Genomic DNA, 14,172 nt, shown 5'->3' with positions numbered 1-14,172 from the left:
CCACCTTGCAGCCCCTGAGCCACAAATATATTTGAGAAAACCCTGGAATCAATGTGTACACTATTATTCCATAGTTGTTATACTTTTGAAAAACAGCAACTACATAATCTGGATATTTTACTACTTTAAATTTTTCTCACATGACAGTCGGTCACAGCTGAGTCACTGATGATGCTCGGTTGTGCAGAGGAGCCTGAAATGTGTTTGATTTTTATACAAGAAACTGTTTTTTTTGGTGATTTTTAAACTAAGACGTGGTGAAAAATCACATTTTTGACGTAATGTCCTCATATTAAGCTTAAAGCGTCCTAATGGACCAATACGACTAGTTCAAGGACTGTTTGAAAGTTGAAAATCAAAAGATCTTTTTTTTCTGCTCGTACAGTTTAAAACAGATAAACGGCGTCTTTTCAATGATTTATTTAGGGATGACACGGCTTTAGGATTCAGACGGTTAAACACGGGAACCGCTGGGAACAAATGCTAAAAATAAAGCTTCCAGAGTCTCGTGCTATCAGCTCACATCGAGGCGCAGATGGAAATCAGCCTCTGACATATTTGTCTGTCACAGTCTGTAAAGCGATCAGATTAGGGCGAGCGGGGCGATTATGTGACGTTGTGAAGGGGAAACGGATCGTAGATATTACAGGAAATACAGCATCATTACAGCACACCTCCAATTAACGCCTGATAATGGCTGAAGATTAGCACAGTTTAAATCACTGCCTTGAAAATTATAGCGAGAGGTAAATAAATGTGCTCATTGTGAGGAATCAGAGGTGAAAGTCACTTTGAAGAAAACCCAAAGTACTGAGACTAATTGAACTCCGCTGGGATCTAAACGCTGAGCAGGACGTCAAGTGTCGGCCACGTTTTGAGAGTAACCTTCAAATGTTTAAAATAACCCACGGGGAGCGTTTTGTGTGTTTACCCAGTGATGTGTCCATTTGTCAACCTAATTAAGTGTCATGTTGTTTTTTTCATCCAGAATAATGTAAGTAGTTCACACACTTTGCTAACAAGTCTATTCTCGTCCTGAACACGTCTCCACGCCGCCTCTCTTCAGTCCGTCACTGAACTTTCTGCTTTTGTGAACAATTAATATTTTGTCTTGGATAGTAATTGAGTATATTTACTCAAATACTGTGGTAGAAAATGCTGGTTTTGTGCTTCTGTTTCACCACATTTGTTCCTGTCGTGTTTCTTTCTTCTTCTTCTTCTTTTTATTATTTGCCTGACGAACGTGAAACCCTTAATTAGACCCCTAAACACGCTCAACAACTCACCAAAATTGGCACACACATCCCAATCGGCGTAAAATTTGACAAAATGGAAAAAAAAAACAAGAAAAGCTCTCTAGCGCCACTTAGTTACAGAAAAACACACTAAAACGGCCCTAGCGCCCAGTAGGGATGTCGTACAGAGATCAAACCAACACCTAAACGTTCGTCTCAATGAGACCCACAAATCTCTCGCTGACACCTCTGACCTATCTCCAACAGGAAGTCCGCAATTTGCCTTTCAAAGTAAGAAAATGAACATCATGATGCTGTATATTTTTAATTAGTTTGACAGCTCGTTACCAGAGACTTGTGATGTATGATTAAGATTCTGCAAACTAAACTTAAAAAATATGATGCGTTCCTGTTAGTTAAGCTGTTTAAAATGATGAGCTGTGACATTTAGCAGCTGTTTTCACATTAAGACATCAGTGATGATCTTTAGTTGGACACTAGAAGGAATTATTAACTACAAACTTCACGTCTGTCAGCCATGTCCCACAACATAGTTAGAAAGAAATGCTGCTTTTAATGACACAATGCAGATCTAAACGAGCTCAAGATTCGTCAAGAAAAGTTTTAATGCAAATAAATCTACCTGGAGATGTGTGGAACATAATTTACCATCACGTCCTGTGTTCATGAAGCGACCCCTGATGTGCCACATGTGTAAATGTGAACGTGAACACTTTCTGGTTCTGCTGCTGCAGGTATTTATGAGGGTCAAAGGTAACGGGTCGGACTTCACTTTCTGCATCACGGTGTGTGTATGATGTTAAAACGGCCGAAGCATCCGCTGAACCCAGAAAGCGTCACTGATGATGTGTCCTTGTGTATCAATGTGATGTACGTGTGTGTTAAAAGCAGCGTAGTAGGAAGAAGTTAAGCAAAATCCTGATCTTGGTCTCTTTGGGATGTTGCAGAGCTCTTTCTGCTCTGTGCAGTTTTCATTATCAGCCTTTTTTGTCACATTTTCACTCACTGCGGACTCATTTTTCACTACATTATGAAGTCCTGCACCTCCATGCAAACAGCACAACCACAGTTAGAAGCAGAGAGATGTACAATAGAATGATTTTATATAATATAACCATTTAAATTAGATTTGGTTAATTTGCCCAACGAATTTCACGTCACAGACAATTAGCTCGAGGACGATCAGAAGGCTGAAAATCTGCTGATTCAGTTTGTTTTCACAATTTCTAGCTGTGATAAATGTAATTTTGACAACTTTGTGAAAGAAAACATGCCTCTTAATCCCACTGGTGGGTTAAACCATTTATTTACTACTTTAACCATTTCAGAAGCTTTGTCATTACTACCTGCTATTTAAACCCTTTATCCATCCATTAGCAGCCTATTTTAACCTTACCTCAGCTCCTTTTTAGGCAAATGTTTTAGCCGTTTGGCCATTCTTAGCTTTTCATCATTTATGTTTCCCTTCCAGCTAAATTTTTCTTTATTTTTCCATTTCCTTGGTTTCTATTTGTCATTTCCTTTGCAGTGTTTGAGTGTCCATCTGAAGAGTTATTGTATGGCTATTTTTTTTATCATGTGTGCTGCTCCACAGTCTTTCCAACCTGCTGAAGTATAAACACTAAGCTAATATCCAGCAGCCTGATGGTGGATAAAGACACTGAGTCAAAGTGTTCATGTTAGAGAATGAACACATCAGCCGGTGGCCCCATCAGGCTCATAGATGTGTTATAAATAGTTATTTCTCAGAAAGTCCACTTCATCCTGCTTGAACTCCTCCGTGCTCCTGACAGGGCGGGAAGATCCCGATCCGCTGGACCGCCCCGGAGGCCATCGCGTACAGGAAGTTCTCCTCCTCCAGCGACGTGTGGAGCTACGGCGTGGTCATGTGGGAGGTGATGTCCTACGGAGAGCGGCCATACTGGAACCTCACCAACAGAGACGTGAGGGCCGAGCCGATTCGCCGACCTGTTGTTTGCGTGTTCGAAGCGGACGCCGCGGTCTCATGCATGTTTCTCTGTCCGTGTGCAGGTGATCAAATCGGTGGAGGAGGGCTACAGGCTTCCTGCTCCTATGGGCTGCCCCGCTGCTCTGCACACGCTCATGCTGGACTGCTGGCAGAAGGATCGCAACGAGAGGCCGCGCTTCTGCCAGATAGTCACTGTTCTTGACAAGCTAATCCGCAACCCGGAGAACCTGAAGTCTATGGACACGCTCTGCAGGTGGGTGGGCAACTGAATAGATCCACATTTGCGGAGACACAACATGAGCGCGTAGAGTCACATGCCGAGGAGTCTTTTGATTTAATTTGGCCGGACAGTTCGCCAGCATTTAATCAAATATTGGTTTGTGTGATTAGCGGATTAAGCTGCAAATCAAAGCAAGGCGCCGCCTGTGAGGGGCTGAGAAGATGATCTCCCGGACAATGTATGGTGACAGGCTGTTAGGCTACTAAGTACCCGTCCTGGTGCGGGAAGCAGAGTAAATCCAGTCTCATCCCGGCGCTATTAAACGTGGGCGCGGCGGGATAAAGTTGCGGCCTAAAGTTTCCCTCAAAGTTCTCTGGCAGATGAAGCGAAGGGTCATGTTCATTTTCCAATAAGCTCATCTCTGATAGACGCGCTGTGCGTTAAGTAAAAGCCTCGCCGCGATATTGACATTGATCCGCGGTGAATCTGGGAGCGGGTTTTGAGAGGACACCCGGGCTAAAGCCGGACCAGTGTAAATTGCTCAGTTCAGATCCCAGGTCCTACGGAGGCAGCGGTGCGTGGAACCTTGCATTTATGTGTGAGGGAAACAGTAGGTGGAGGAGAAGGGGGAGTGTAAAGGATTTCTCCTCGTATTAATCTACTCAAAGCAGCCATCCTGCAACCACACAGCCGCCACCTCTTCTCTATCATTTTAACCGCTATTGATTTTCTGTCTTGGTTACCGGCGCATTTCAAAGCCCCCTTTTACCCCAGTCGCTCTCCTTCCTGCTCACTTTTTGACTCTTCTTGTTTCCCTCCAACGAACCCTTTTTTTTTGGTCTTTCTATTCATCTTCTCCTCGCTCTCTCTTTTCCTGCCATCTGTCCTCGTCTCTCAGTTTAAGCAGTCCTCCGCTGATGGAGAGAGCGATCCCCGACTTCAGCAGCTGCAGCTCGGTAGACGAGTGGCTGGACACGATAAAGATGGGCCGGTACAAGGAGCACTTTGCAGCGGGGGGCTACCACACTCTGGGACACGTCATAAGCATGAACCAAGGGTGAGTACCGACCGATGGAGGGAGCTGTTGATCATGTGTGAAGCTTAAACATCCACAGACTTGTAGAGTTTGTGGGTCTGAAACGGTCCCCTTTAAATTGGCTCAGAGGAGTCAGCAGCTGTAGTCAGTCGCTCACGAGAAGGTAAGAGGCCATGAAACTAAGCTGCTGTGTGTGTTTTTGATCAAGCAGCAGTTCCAGAAGACCTCTAATAAATCTATGAAAGAACCAAAATGCATGATTGTTTTGTTTTTTTTGCCACAAAGATGCATGGGTTTCAATGATTTATATTTACATGGTCTTTACACGTGTGTGCAACCTTTTGTTCAAGTTAAAGCTCATATCGTGTATGAATCACCACCTTTACACTTCTGTCTCGTGAGTTTCTTCTTCTGGGTTCAGTCGAACACCTCCTTCGGTATCTTTATATATGATGCAGGGACTTTATGTCACGTTGTCCTTCAGCTAATCTTCACAATAAAACAACTTTCCGATGAAGTCAAATACTTCCCTTCTGTCACATTGCTGGTGGTGTCTCGTCAAAAGCTTATAATGATGATAACTACATCTACAAAGAACCTTTTTAAAAACTGGAAAAACAAGAAAAAAAGGACGCTCGGGAAGAAAGACAGAAGGTCGGTCAGTCCAAACAGAAGGAGGAAGTTGGAGAAATGGAGTTAAACATGGTAAAAGATTGATTCATTGGGAACAGCACATGTATGGTGTCATGCTTCGTGCTTTTCCCCAAACCACATTTGCACCATCACATAACCGGTTTGTTTTATTCTATCAGAGCAGGGCTGTACCATTGAAACCCATGTGTACAGGACTCGCTGCATTATTCCTCGAGGTACGGCGCTTCAAATGTTAAACCACAGAAGAAAAGCTGCAACAAAAAAAGAAGTTTTGAACTCAAAAGCCAATGTTAGCTGTGATCAATCAGACTGAAGGTGGTCGGGCGTGGAGCTGAGGTAAATGAAAGCTCTCTTCATTCACCCATCACTAAAACTCCTGCTTGTGTTTTGCGTAGGGACATCCAGAGGCTCGGCGTGACGCTGATGGGCCACCAGAAGAAGATCATGACCAGCGTCCAGCTGATGAGGGCTCAGGTCCTCAACAAGAGTGTGCCGTCGGTGCACGTATAACTCCACAGCAGAGGTTTCTTTCTGCTCCAGTCTAGAATCCCAGGCGTCTGCAAGGTCTAGAGGGACTCCATGGGAACCAAGATGATCAGATAAATGGGAGAAGTAGATCTGCGGGAACTTTACAAGACTTTTTTTCTCAAGAGATATACAGAACAAAAAAAACAGTGAAAGGTTTTACCTACGGGACGAGTTCGACCTTTCGTTTTTCTTTTTTCCTACCCGATTACATTTTCTGAGTTGAAACGTCTTGTTTATCGATGGAAAGACTGCCTTAATTACGAACACAAATTATTTTAATTTTATTGCCTACGAAGAGAAGATAATTTATCAAACGTGAATTTTATCAGAGTAAATATGATTTACCGAACCGGGCAATAGCAAGAGTGATGTAGCAGGTCGGGGTGGGGATGAGGGTGTTTTCAAGACGACGCTCGCTGCCTCAGATCGAGGAAGGAAACGAGGCCCAGAACGAGGAGAACAGTGAGATAGGGCTCACCTGAGTTGCCAGAACGTCTCCACAGTGGAGGAGACCTATTCCACCCCAGGCTATTAATACCAACAACAGGCACATTTCTCCACCGTCCAACCTTGATGAATGACCCCCGGAGAGCCCGAGAGCCCTCTGCCCAGTTTTGAAGCTGCACGGCGCACAACTACTGTACTTAAAACATAACGTGTGTGATTCAGTTACAGTGCACTTTATTCTACAATCTCTCATGTGATGTAGAGGCTGCGTCACGACTGGAGCCACGACGTCGGTCCTTCAAAGAATTGGCTTGTTTTTGAGATGTTTAAAAAAAAGAAGCATAAAACCCCAGAGATATCTAACACTCAGTAGTGTTTTAAGTAGCTCACCCTTAAAAGAAAATATATTACAGGCCTGTATTACATACAATATGTGCGTAAATATGCATAATATGACACAATATTGGCCATTTTTTATACTATAATAAGTACTGTAGCTGAGGAATTTTAAGTATACTTGGGGATTTCGTATCATAGGAAATGTATTCCAAATGCGCTGCTATTTAAAGTGCATTTCAAATCAGGTTAAAAAGTAAAACAAGTGTATTTTAACTTCACTTTTTAAATGCAGTTTTGTTTTTTGTTTATTTTGTCCTTGACCCTGACAAAAGTAGTTTAAAAATTTACCTTTTTTTTTAGTTTACTGGTGAGGATTGTGAGAAAAAGCTCGTAGACGGACCCCAAAGTCAATAAACTACAGTCAAACGGTTTCAGCTCTGTCGGTTTTGTTGCTCATTGGAAACAGCTTTGAAGATCTATTTCAGATATATTATTTATATATTACAGTGTATATTTCTCACATCATGCCAGGCTACATGCTTTTCCTTTGTTGAGTTCAGATGTAGAAAAGCATTATCATGTCACTTAAAAGGTTTTTTTTTTTTAAATGCATTTGCAAAAGATCCCAGATACCGGAAATTACAAAAAGCTCACCAGTTAATTTTACAGCTTGTCCTCCAGCATCCACTGTTAAACGTGCTGCAGGAGAGCGCTTATGGCACTAAAGCCGCTGCTAAAATATCCAAATGCAAAATCTGCATTTGTGATAAACTATCAGTGAACAGTAGCGCATGTTTGATGCTGCATTCTGTTTGCAGTGGCTGCCAGCGCCTCCAGCAGTGTCCCAGCAGGCACAATGTGGTCCAATATGTGACCACCGTTAAGCCCGACAAATGTTCACCGTAATCCCAGTTAATTCACAATTTATCCCCAAATTAATTAGAAATTAATTAAACATTTACACCTAAATAATCCCTTAAATGTTGATACTTAAATGTTACTCCAATATTGATATTTACTCGACATTTTTGTTCTTAGTTTGCAACCAAAATTAGACGTAAATCAGGATGAATCGTCCAGTAAACCCAAATTGCCGTCTTTTTAACAATATTTTTCCTGGAGAGGTGTGTTACATCTCAAAGCCCTCTTGTTCTCTTGGCATTTATGAACAAAATGGTACAGAAAAAAAATTTGTTTAATTCAGGGGAACGCACTGTTGGGATCAATGTCAGCACTAAATACTATTCGGTGCAATAAATCCGAACCCCGGAGTACATATCGGAACACATGTTTTTGTGTGAATGCTGGGAATATAGTCCACATAAGCTACGCAGACTGTAAAATAAAGTGTTACTTCTGATTAGATGTGATGACACTGTTTGCCTCAGCGTTGATGACAAAGGTGACGAAGAACATGTAAGTAGAATGTTTATATCTAAGCGCTCTCAAAAAAGAACATAATCAGTCCTGATTTATACCCCCGTCCCCTCCGTGCCATCAAGAGAATGTCTTTTCTTGTGCACCTCGGTAGGTTTTCCTCTAGATGGTTGATGTCAGTTTTTATTAGACAAGAACCTCTTGAATATGTATTATAGTGGCATTTCACTACTGGTTTCAAATGATTCCTTTTTTTGTTTTTTTCTCTCGTTAGGATGCTTTTGAAGACACTGGACTTGAACTGAAAACCCATATTTTATAAAGTTAGGATATGTTTTTGCTAGATGAATTGATTTATAATGTATACAGCGAGTTCAGTCACTGGAAGGAAGAGAAGAAAAAAAAATAATAATAACAACCGGATTTATTCACATTTCATTATTTATTCATGCTCATTTGTTTTCCAAATAATACAACTCTGAGAGGTTTTATTACAGTCGATGAAACATCCTTGTTGCTAATGATAAATCATAAATGTGCAAACTGTCCATAAATACACAATAAAGGAACGTTTGTCTGTGTGTGACTGCAACAGTGATTTTCCGGCTATTTGTAATGCGGTCGGGAGCCGAGCAGCTTTCGGTTCTTAATGTCTGTCTGTTAATGGAAGCTGGAGGCGTCGAATGCAAACAAAACCGTTGCCTTGTATGGGTTTAAAACTGCAACCCTTACAAATTACATGAACGTGTGGAAATCATGTCCCTGCATGTGGCAACAGATGTGGAACCACAGATTATAACACCTGGAGCACATGCAGAGATGTTTTCCACATGTTGTAATATGTGGTAGCACTTCATAAATATACTGCACATTTTCCACTCTTCTGACTAGTGCGGTAATGTGTGGACTGTAGGAGGAAACTTGGTCTGCACTAATATAGCACTTTTTTCCAAAGCTCATTCACCCATTCATGGTGACAGAGCTGCCATGCAAGGTGCTGCCTGCCACTGGGAGCAACTTCGGGTTTAGTGTCTCGCTCAAGGACACTTCGACTGTGGAGGGGCCAGGGATTGAACCACCAGCCTTGCGACTGGAGGACAACCCGCTCCACCACCTGAGCCACAGCCGCCTTTAACTTAACAGAAGTAAAACTGGCGTCCATGCTGGTGAAACCCAAACACGCGTCCATGTGGAACCCATTGGATTACATGTCGTTAGCCTCATAGCATAATTGCCTAAGTCATTTTTGGGTCAAATTGAGATACTTGCCTAACTTCACTCTCCTATCACTTCTGCATCATCCTGTCTTTCTACCTATGTCATTGGCCAATCACATCTGGTTGAATGTACTGTTAAAAAATCAATAATAAATACCAATGTCATTTCTAAAAATTGTTTTTTTTTCTCATTTCCTAAAAACATGAAAATATGACTTAGGCAAATATGCTATGAAGCTAACGATGTGGAACCTTAACATTCCAGGTGAAGTTTGCATTCAACCCTCCTCACTTCTCCACAAAGCATCTCCCTCTGCCTGGGCTGTCAGGAACGTTGGCTTGGTGGTAAATACTCTGGGTTACTGATCAGAAGTTTAAGGTTCATAGCCCAGCGCTGCCAAGTTGAACACTGTTCAGGACTTTCATGTTGCCATACACAGAAGGTCTTTCGGGGTCTGTTGGAACCCAAGAAAGAATCTGTGCAAAATATTTGTTGGTGTTCATTACAGACTCATAATCAGAAAATACATTTTCTGATAAGTTGACGTATTTTTGGTTCTAAATGCACAAAAACCAAACTATATACCTGTCACCTAACCAAATGGCCCGGGGTCCAAAAGACCCCAACAGTTCTGAACGGGGTCAACAGGATCTGCTCCAGAGGCAGCATAGTTTTGTTCTGACTTGTGCAAAATGACTGCGTTTGGTTGTGCAATGACTCGTCCCACAGCTTCCACATGAGTGTTGGTAAGAGTTCTACGTGTAATCCTACGATTTCACACACACACACACACCATGGAAGTGTTTCCAAACCACGTTACCCGTGTGGCTTCACGCGTGTTCCACAATGTTCACATGTGATTTTAAATTTAAATTCCACATGTGCAAAAAACACTTGCACATGTGGAATTCATGTGATGTTTCGGTAAAGGCAGCTACCAATACGTCTGTTTCAAACGTCTACCTGCAGCGTCACAGTGCTGTCATTGGTGATAAACCCACAGAAAATAATCAGGAGGGTTGTTTCGCCTCAAATGTATGAAGCCATTTACCTCAAACTTAGCAAAAAATTTGCTAATCTGTCCCGATCAATCCTGCTAATCTGTCCAGAAGTCAGCTGTGATGTGGGTTCAGATTGGACAGAGAAGCGCTGCATCATTTACGCGATTGCTTCAAACAGTCTAAAGATCGTTTGTAATGAGTATTTTTCTTGTGTTCTGAAAGGCCAGAGTTCAAGCACATTTATCGAGGCTTCATCCCAGACAAACAATCATTACTCGCTCTGCTCGGTCGCATAAAAGAAGCAGATTCATATTTACCCCGAGGCGTTCAGGAGCCGATCTGAACTTTGCAGCACCGCGACGCTCATTCTGCATCGCTCAGGATGAAAACAACCGACTTCCTTAATGCTCATTGGGGGGAGGTTTTGAGTAAATTGCTTTTTTTTCTGTGGGAATGAGCCCTGACCCGGCTCTGAAACATCATTTTAAGCTCAGCCCAAACAGGGACTGGGCCTGATGAATCTGCGGCTGAGTAATTGTCCTTTCCTTCACCTTAGGAGGGCTGTTAGGAGATAATCCTCTCCTTGGTGAAACAAGACCTAACACAACATCATTAATCTCATTACTGAGGCCGTGTTGCTTTGTTGCCACCGAGTCCCACGCCCAATTATCAGCTGCCGCCCCGTCCCCACGACGACAGCGAGTCCCTCCCATCGCCGACGACCATCGACGCTGTCCCCTGATTGACTTCTCTGAGAGCGGCGGCGATAGCGCTCCGTATCTGCGATCGGGAAACCCTCCGAGCCTCAGCGGCGCTCGCGTCCTCGTGTTTCTCACGGATGTCCCACAGTCGACTTCGAACGGAGCCCAAAGCCGATAATGACAGTGAGTCAGTTTTGGTGTTTCTTATCGCCTGGCAGCAGCAGGTCCACATCACCAGGGAGCAGCAGACAATGCAGATGGATTTAAGCATTTATTGTCAAGTTTGCTTCCGTCCTTTAAAGAAAGACGACAATACAAATTGATTAACATCCGTTTAAATCTGTGTAAATCTTTGCACAATCATAATGAAGTGGTTGCAGACAACCTTGGAACAATGTGTAGCTGGTGGTGTTTTAATTCCACTGGTGCATTTCATCAGTGTGGACCGGCTCATCAGTTCAGTCAGTGGGTAGTTTTCGTCTTTATTATTTTTACTGAGTGGCGACTTCTTCTCAGACAGAACACAGAAACATCTTGAACCTCCAGTCTAGTTAACAGGATTGGAAAAAGGCTTGTAAATTCAACACCAGCTGGGTTTTACTGCCATCTTTCTACAGGAAATGCGATTAATGCACTGAAAGAGGAAAAAGATTACAAACTGTTGAAGATGCCTAAAGCGGTTCACCTTGTATGTGTAGACAGATAATAGTGACGCCGAAGCTTTAACTGAAAGGACAAAAACCTGACGAGTGGACAAAAAAAGCTCCTGGGTGTCCATTCTCATTACCAGTCTGCTTTCTGTAACTCGGAGGAGAACACCGATTTCTTGATGACATTCTGTATTTGCAGCTTTCTAACCAGGTTAAACAAAAGGAGGTCCTTATATGCAGCAGTGCGTCCTTGTTTTTAAATGTACTTTAACTCCAGTCCAACCAAATTAGCGACAGACACTAAGTCGTGTCTCTGAGTCTAAATAAATTGGTTTACATTCCCTTGTACAGCTGTTTCACTACGTTTCCAATCCACTGGAGTCCACTTACGGGACTCTGTTCCTTACATGCACAGCAGGTTGTAACCAGGTAAACTTGTGCCAAGCATGGACACCACTGCCCTTGTCGTGTATTCTGGGCACGGACAAAAATGTGGGTCTTTACACAGGGACAAGCACAGAGGGATCAATATGGCCTCTTGGGGGGACGACGAAATCCCTCCCTAGGAAACCCAGTGAGCCCTCGTGTAATCGCAGACGTGGAAATTATGAACCCTGTGTTAAGGCCAGGTTCTACTCACACTACAACAGGTACACATGAGCTACGCTATGCAGACCGTCACATTGCACCTCATAGCAACCACAAAAAACAGTTTATAAAGACTGTAGCAGCTTGTTTGATTGATTGGGCTGTAGTCTAACCTAGCCAGTTCATTTTGTAGAACTTAAGAACACGGCTTTGGGGCGAACACACAACAGGAAAGAGTGGAAGGAATCGTAGTGGAGCATCTGCAGGCCGGGATGCAGCACTGTGTGTAAAATAGATAATCTAATGTAAAAGAAACTAGCAGGGCTGCCTTGTTGCACAGTCTTTGGCAAAACTTTAAATTTCCAGTGTGGCAAGTTGCTGCGGTTGTTGTTGTTGTTAGTTCCAGTAATGGCAACCATGTAGAAACCAAAGGACCTCCAAAGTCCTGCAGCAACAACTTACATCTTTTTAAATGATGAATTATGAAAGTGTGGTTGGTGCAGATTCTCCTCCTACAGTTTCTCCTAATAACAAGAATTTGTGTTGCAAGTTTTGGACATCGCACACTGACGTCCTGAAGCGGTCTACGTAGATCCTCTCAGTACCCAAGCACCCTTGTGAACATTAACATGTGCAAAGCAGGACTTGGCCGTTACTCTCCGAGCAACAGGAGCAACAAAGCAAGCCGGTGCCGAGCTGGTAGCTCTGTAAGGGGAACAAAGGTTCACCCGGTTTCCTCAGACCTCCACCACTGAAACAATGCACATCAAGGACTCCGGTCACCATCAGAGCCGTGACTCTTCTCAGTCTGGCTGGACTGTGGGAACTGGGTCTACACAGCTAGCATAGAAACAATGTGCACAAGACTGTTTAACTTGAGTTTTACTGATTAGATTTGACCAGCAGCGTTCATTGTTGTGATCTTTTAGGTTGTTGTATAGTTGCACACACTCAGCTTTGCATGCAGAGTAGCATCACTTTTCCACACTGACACCATCATCCTACACAGATCACACACACAACTCAAAACCAGCATCCCAACATATGTTCCCGTCCTGCACACACCAATGCAAAACAGAACGATACACACAGTCTTTGTTACTCACATTCGACATGTGCGTGCACAACGAGTCGCACTGTCTCATGCACACGCTCCCTTTAGGTCTTTATTTAACAGCATTTAGTTAAATCACATCGTATATATTGTGTCTTCTATTTCCAATTGTTTACATAAATGCTTTACAGTATTGTGTAATCTGATTGTGCTGCAGAAGCAGCGCTGCAGCGATACATCACGGCGGCTGTATGGTAAATGTCACACGTTACAGATTTATGAAGGATAAATTAAAGAAGAAAAACACAGAAACTTACTGCGCCTGAATGATATATATGATAAATATATATATAAGCACATTCCGATCAGGGGTTAATATGACTGTAATTTATGTGGTGTCAGAACCACCAACCAACATGAGAAGATGAGTTTTCAGTGACTGTCACAGCAAACAGTGAGTCTGACAATATGTTTTCTTTGCAAACACCAATTATATTATGCATATATTCATGACTTAATGGCGCCGCTCGGTAAACAGGCCATATATTATTCATGAGGTACACACGGACTGAAAAAAAAAATGAATGTAAATGTATATAAATTTAAAATGAAATATAGATGCATAAACCTATTGGCGCTGGGTCCTGTGGAGTCACAGCGTCGGGGTTGCGATCGGGTCACGGTGTCACTTTAACACGGAAAAGACAAAAGAATCTGTTGATCCTGTTACGTACGGAGCAGCTGGAAACTCTGAAGTGTCAGAACAAGTGTTTCCCAAATAACACATGTATGCCCACAAATGAATAATAATCCCTCCGTAAATGTTTGCCGCGTGGTAACAGATCTAAAGCTGCACGAGTCCAATTATTCACGTGTTTGTACAGAATGAATCGCATTAAGTCGTAATGTGGAGGTTTTAATCAGACTGTGCTGCCGGACAGTGTGTCGCCACCGCCGTGTTTGTCTGAGCGCAGTTAGCAAACACTTGAATCATTTAGTCATTAAACATGTCAGACATGTTGGACTCCTGTTGCAAAAGTGGACAAACATCACGAAAGATCTTAAAGCAATTTTCTCTAAAGGTAAATCCTTCATACTTTCATCAGCTGCAATCTACAACCTGCAGATAGACAT

At 42.8% G+C, this 14,172-nt stretch overlaps 1 protein-coding gene across 1 annotated transcript in view; it reads left to right on the top strand.

The window, feature by feature from the left end:
• The window catches only part of epha8 (eph receptor A8), a 130,734-nt gene extending 124,586 nt beyond the window's left edge, over positions 1-6,148 (top strand). Inside the window, exons 17-20 of the mRNA XM_008294101.1 lie at positions 3,050-3,199; positions 3,288-3,478; positions 4,344-4,502; positions 5,531-6,148. Coding sequence (XP_008292323.1) covers positions 3,050-3,199; positions 3,288-3,478; positions 4,344-4,502; positions 5,531-5,645 — 615 coding nt within the window. The 3' untranslated portion in view covers positions 5,646-6,148. The remainder of the gene's footprint in view (positions 1-3,049; positions 3,200-3,287; positions 3,479-4,343; positions 4,503-5,530) is intronic.
• Positions 6,149-14,172: the final 8,024 nt, after the last annotated feature.

Source organism: Stegastes partitus, unplaced genomic scaffold (assembly GCF_000690725.1).
Source record: "Stegastes partitus isolate 25-593 unplaced genomic scaffold, Stegastes_partitus-1.0.2 Scaffold940, whole genome shotgun sequence".
Lineage (NCBI taxonomy): Eukaryota > Metazoa > Chordata > Actinopteri > Pomacentridae > Stegastes > Stegastes partitus.
This window is presented reverse-complemented; position numbering and strand designations above follow the sequence as displayed.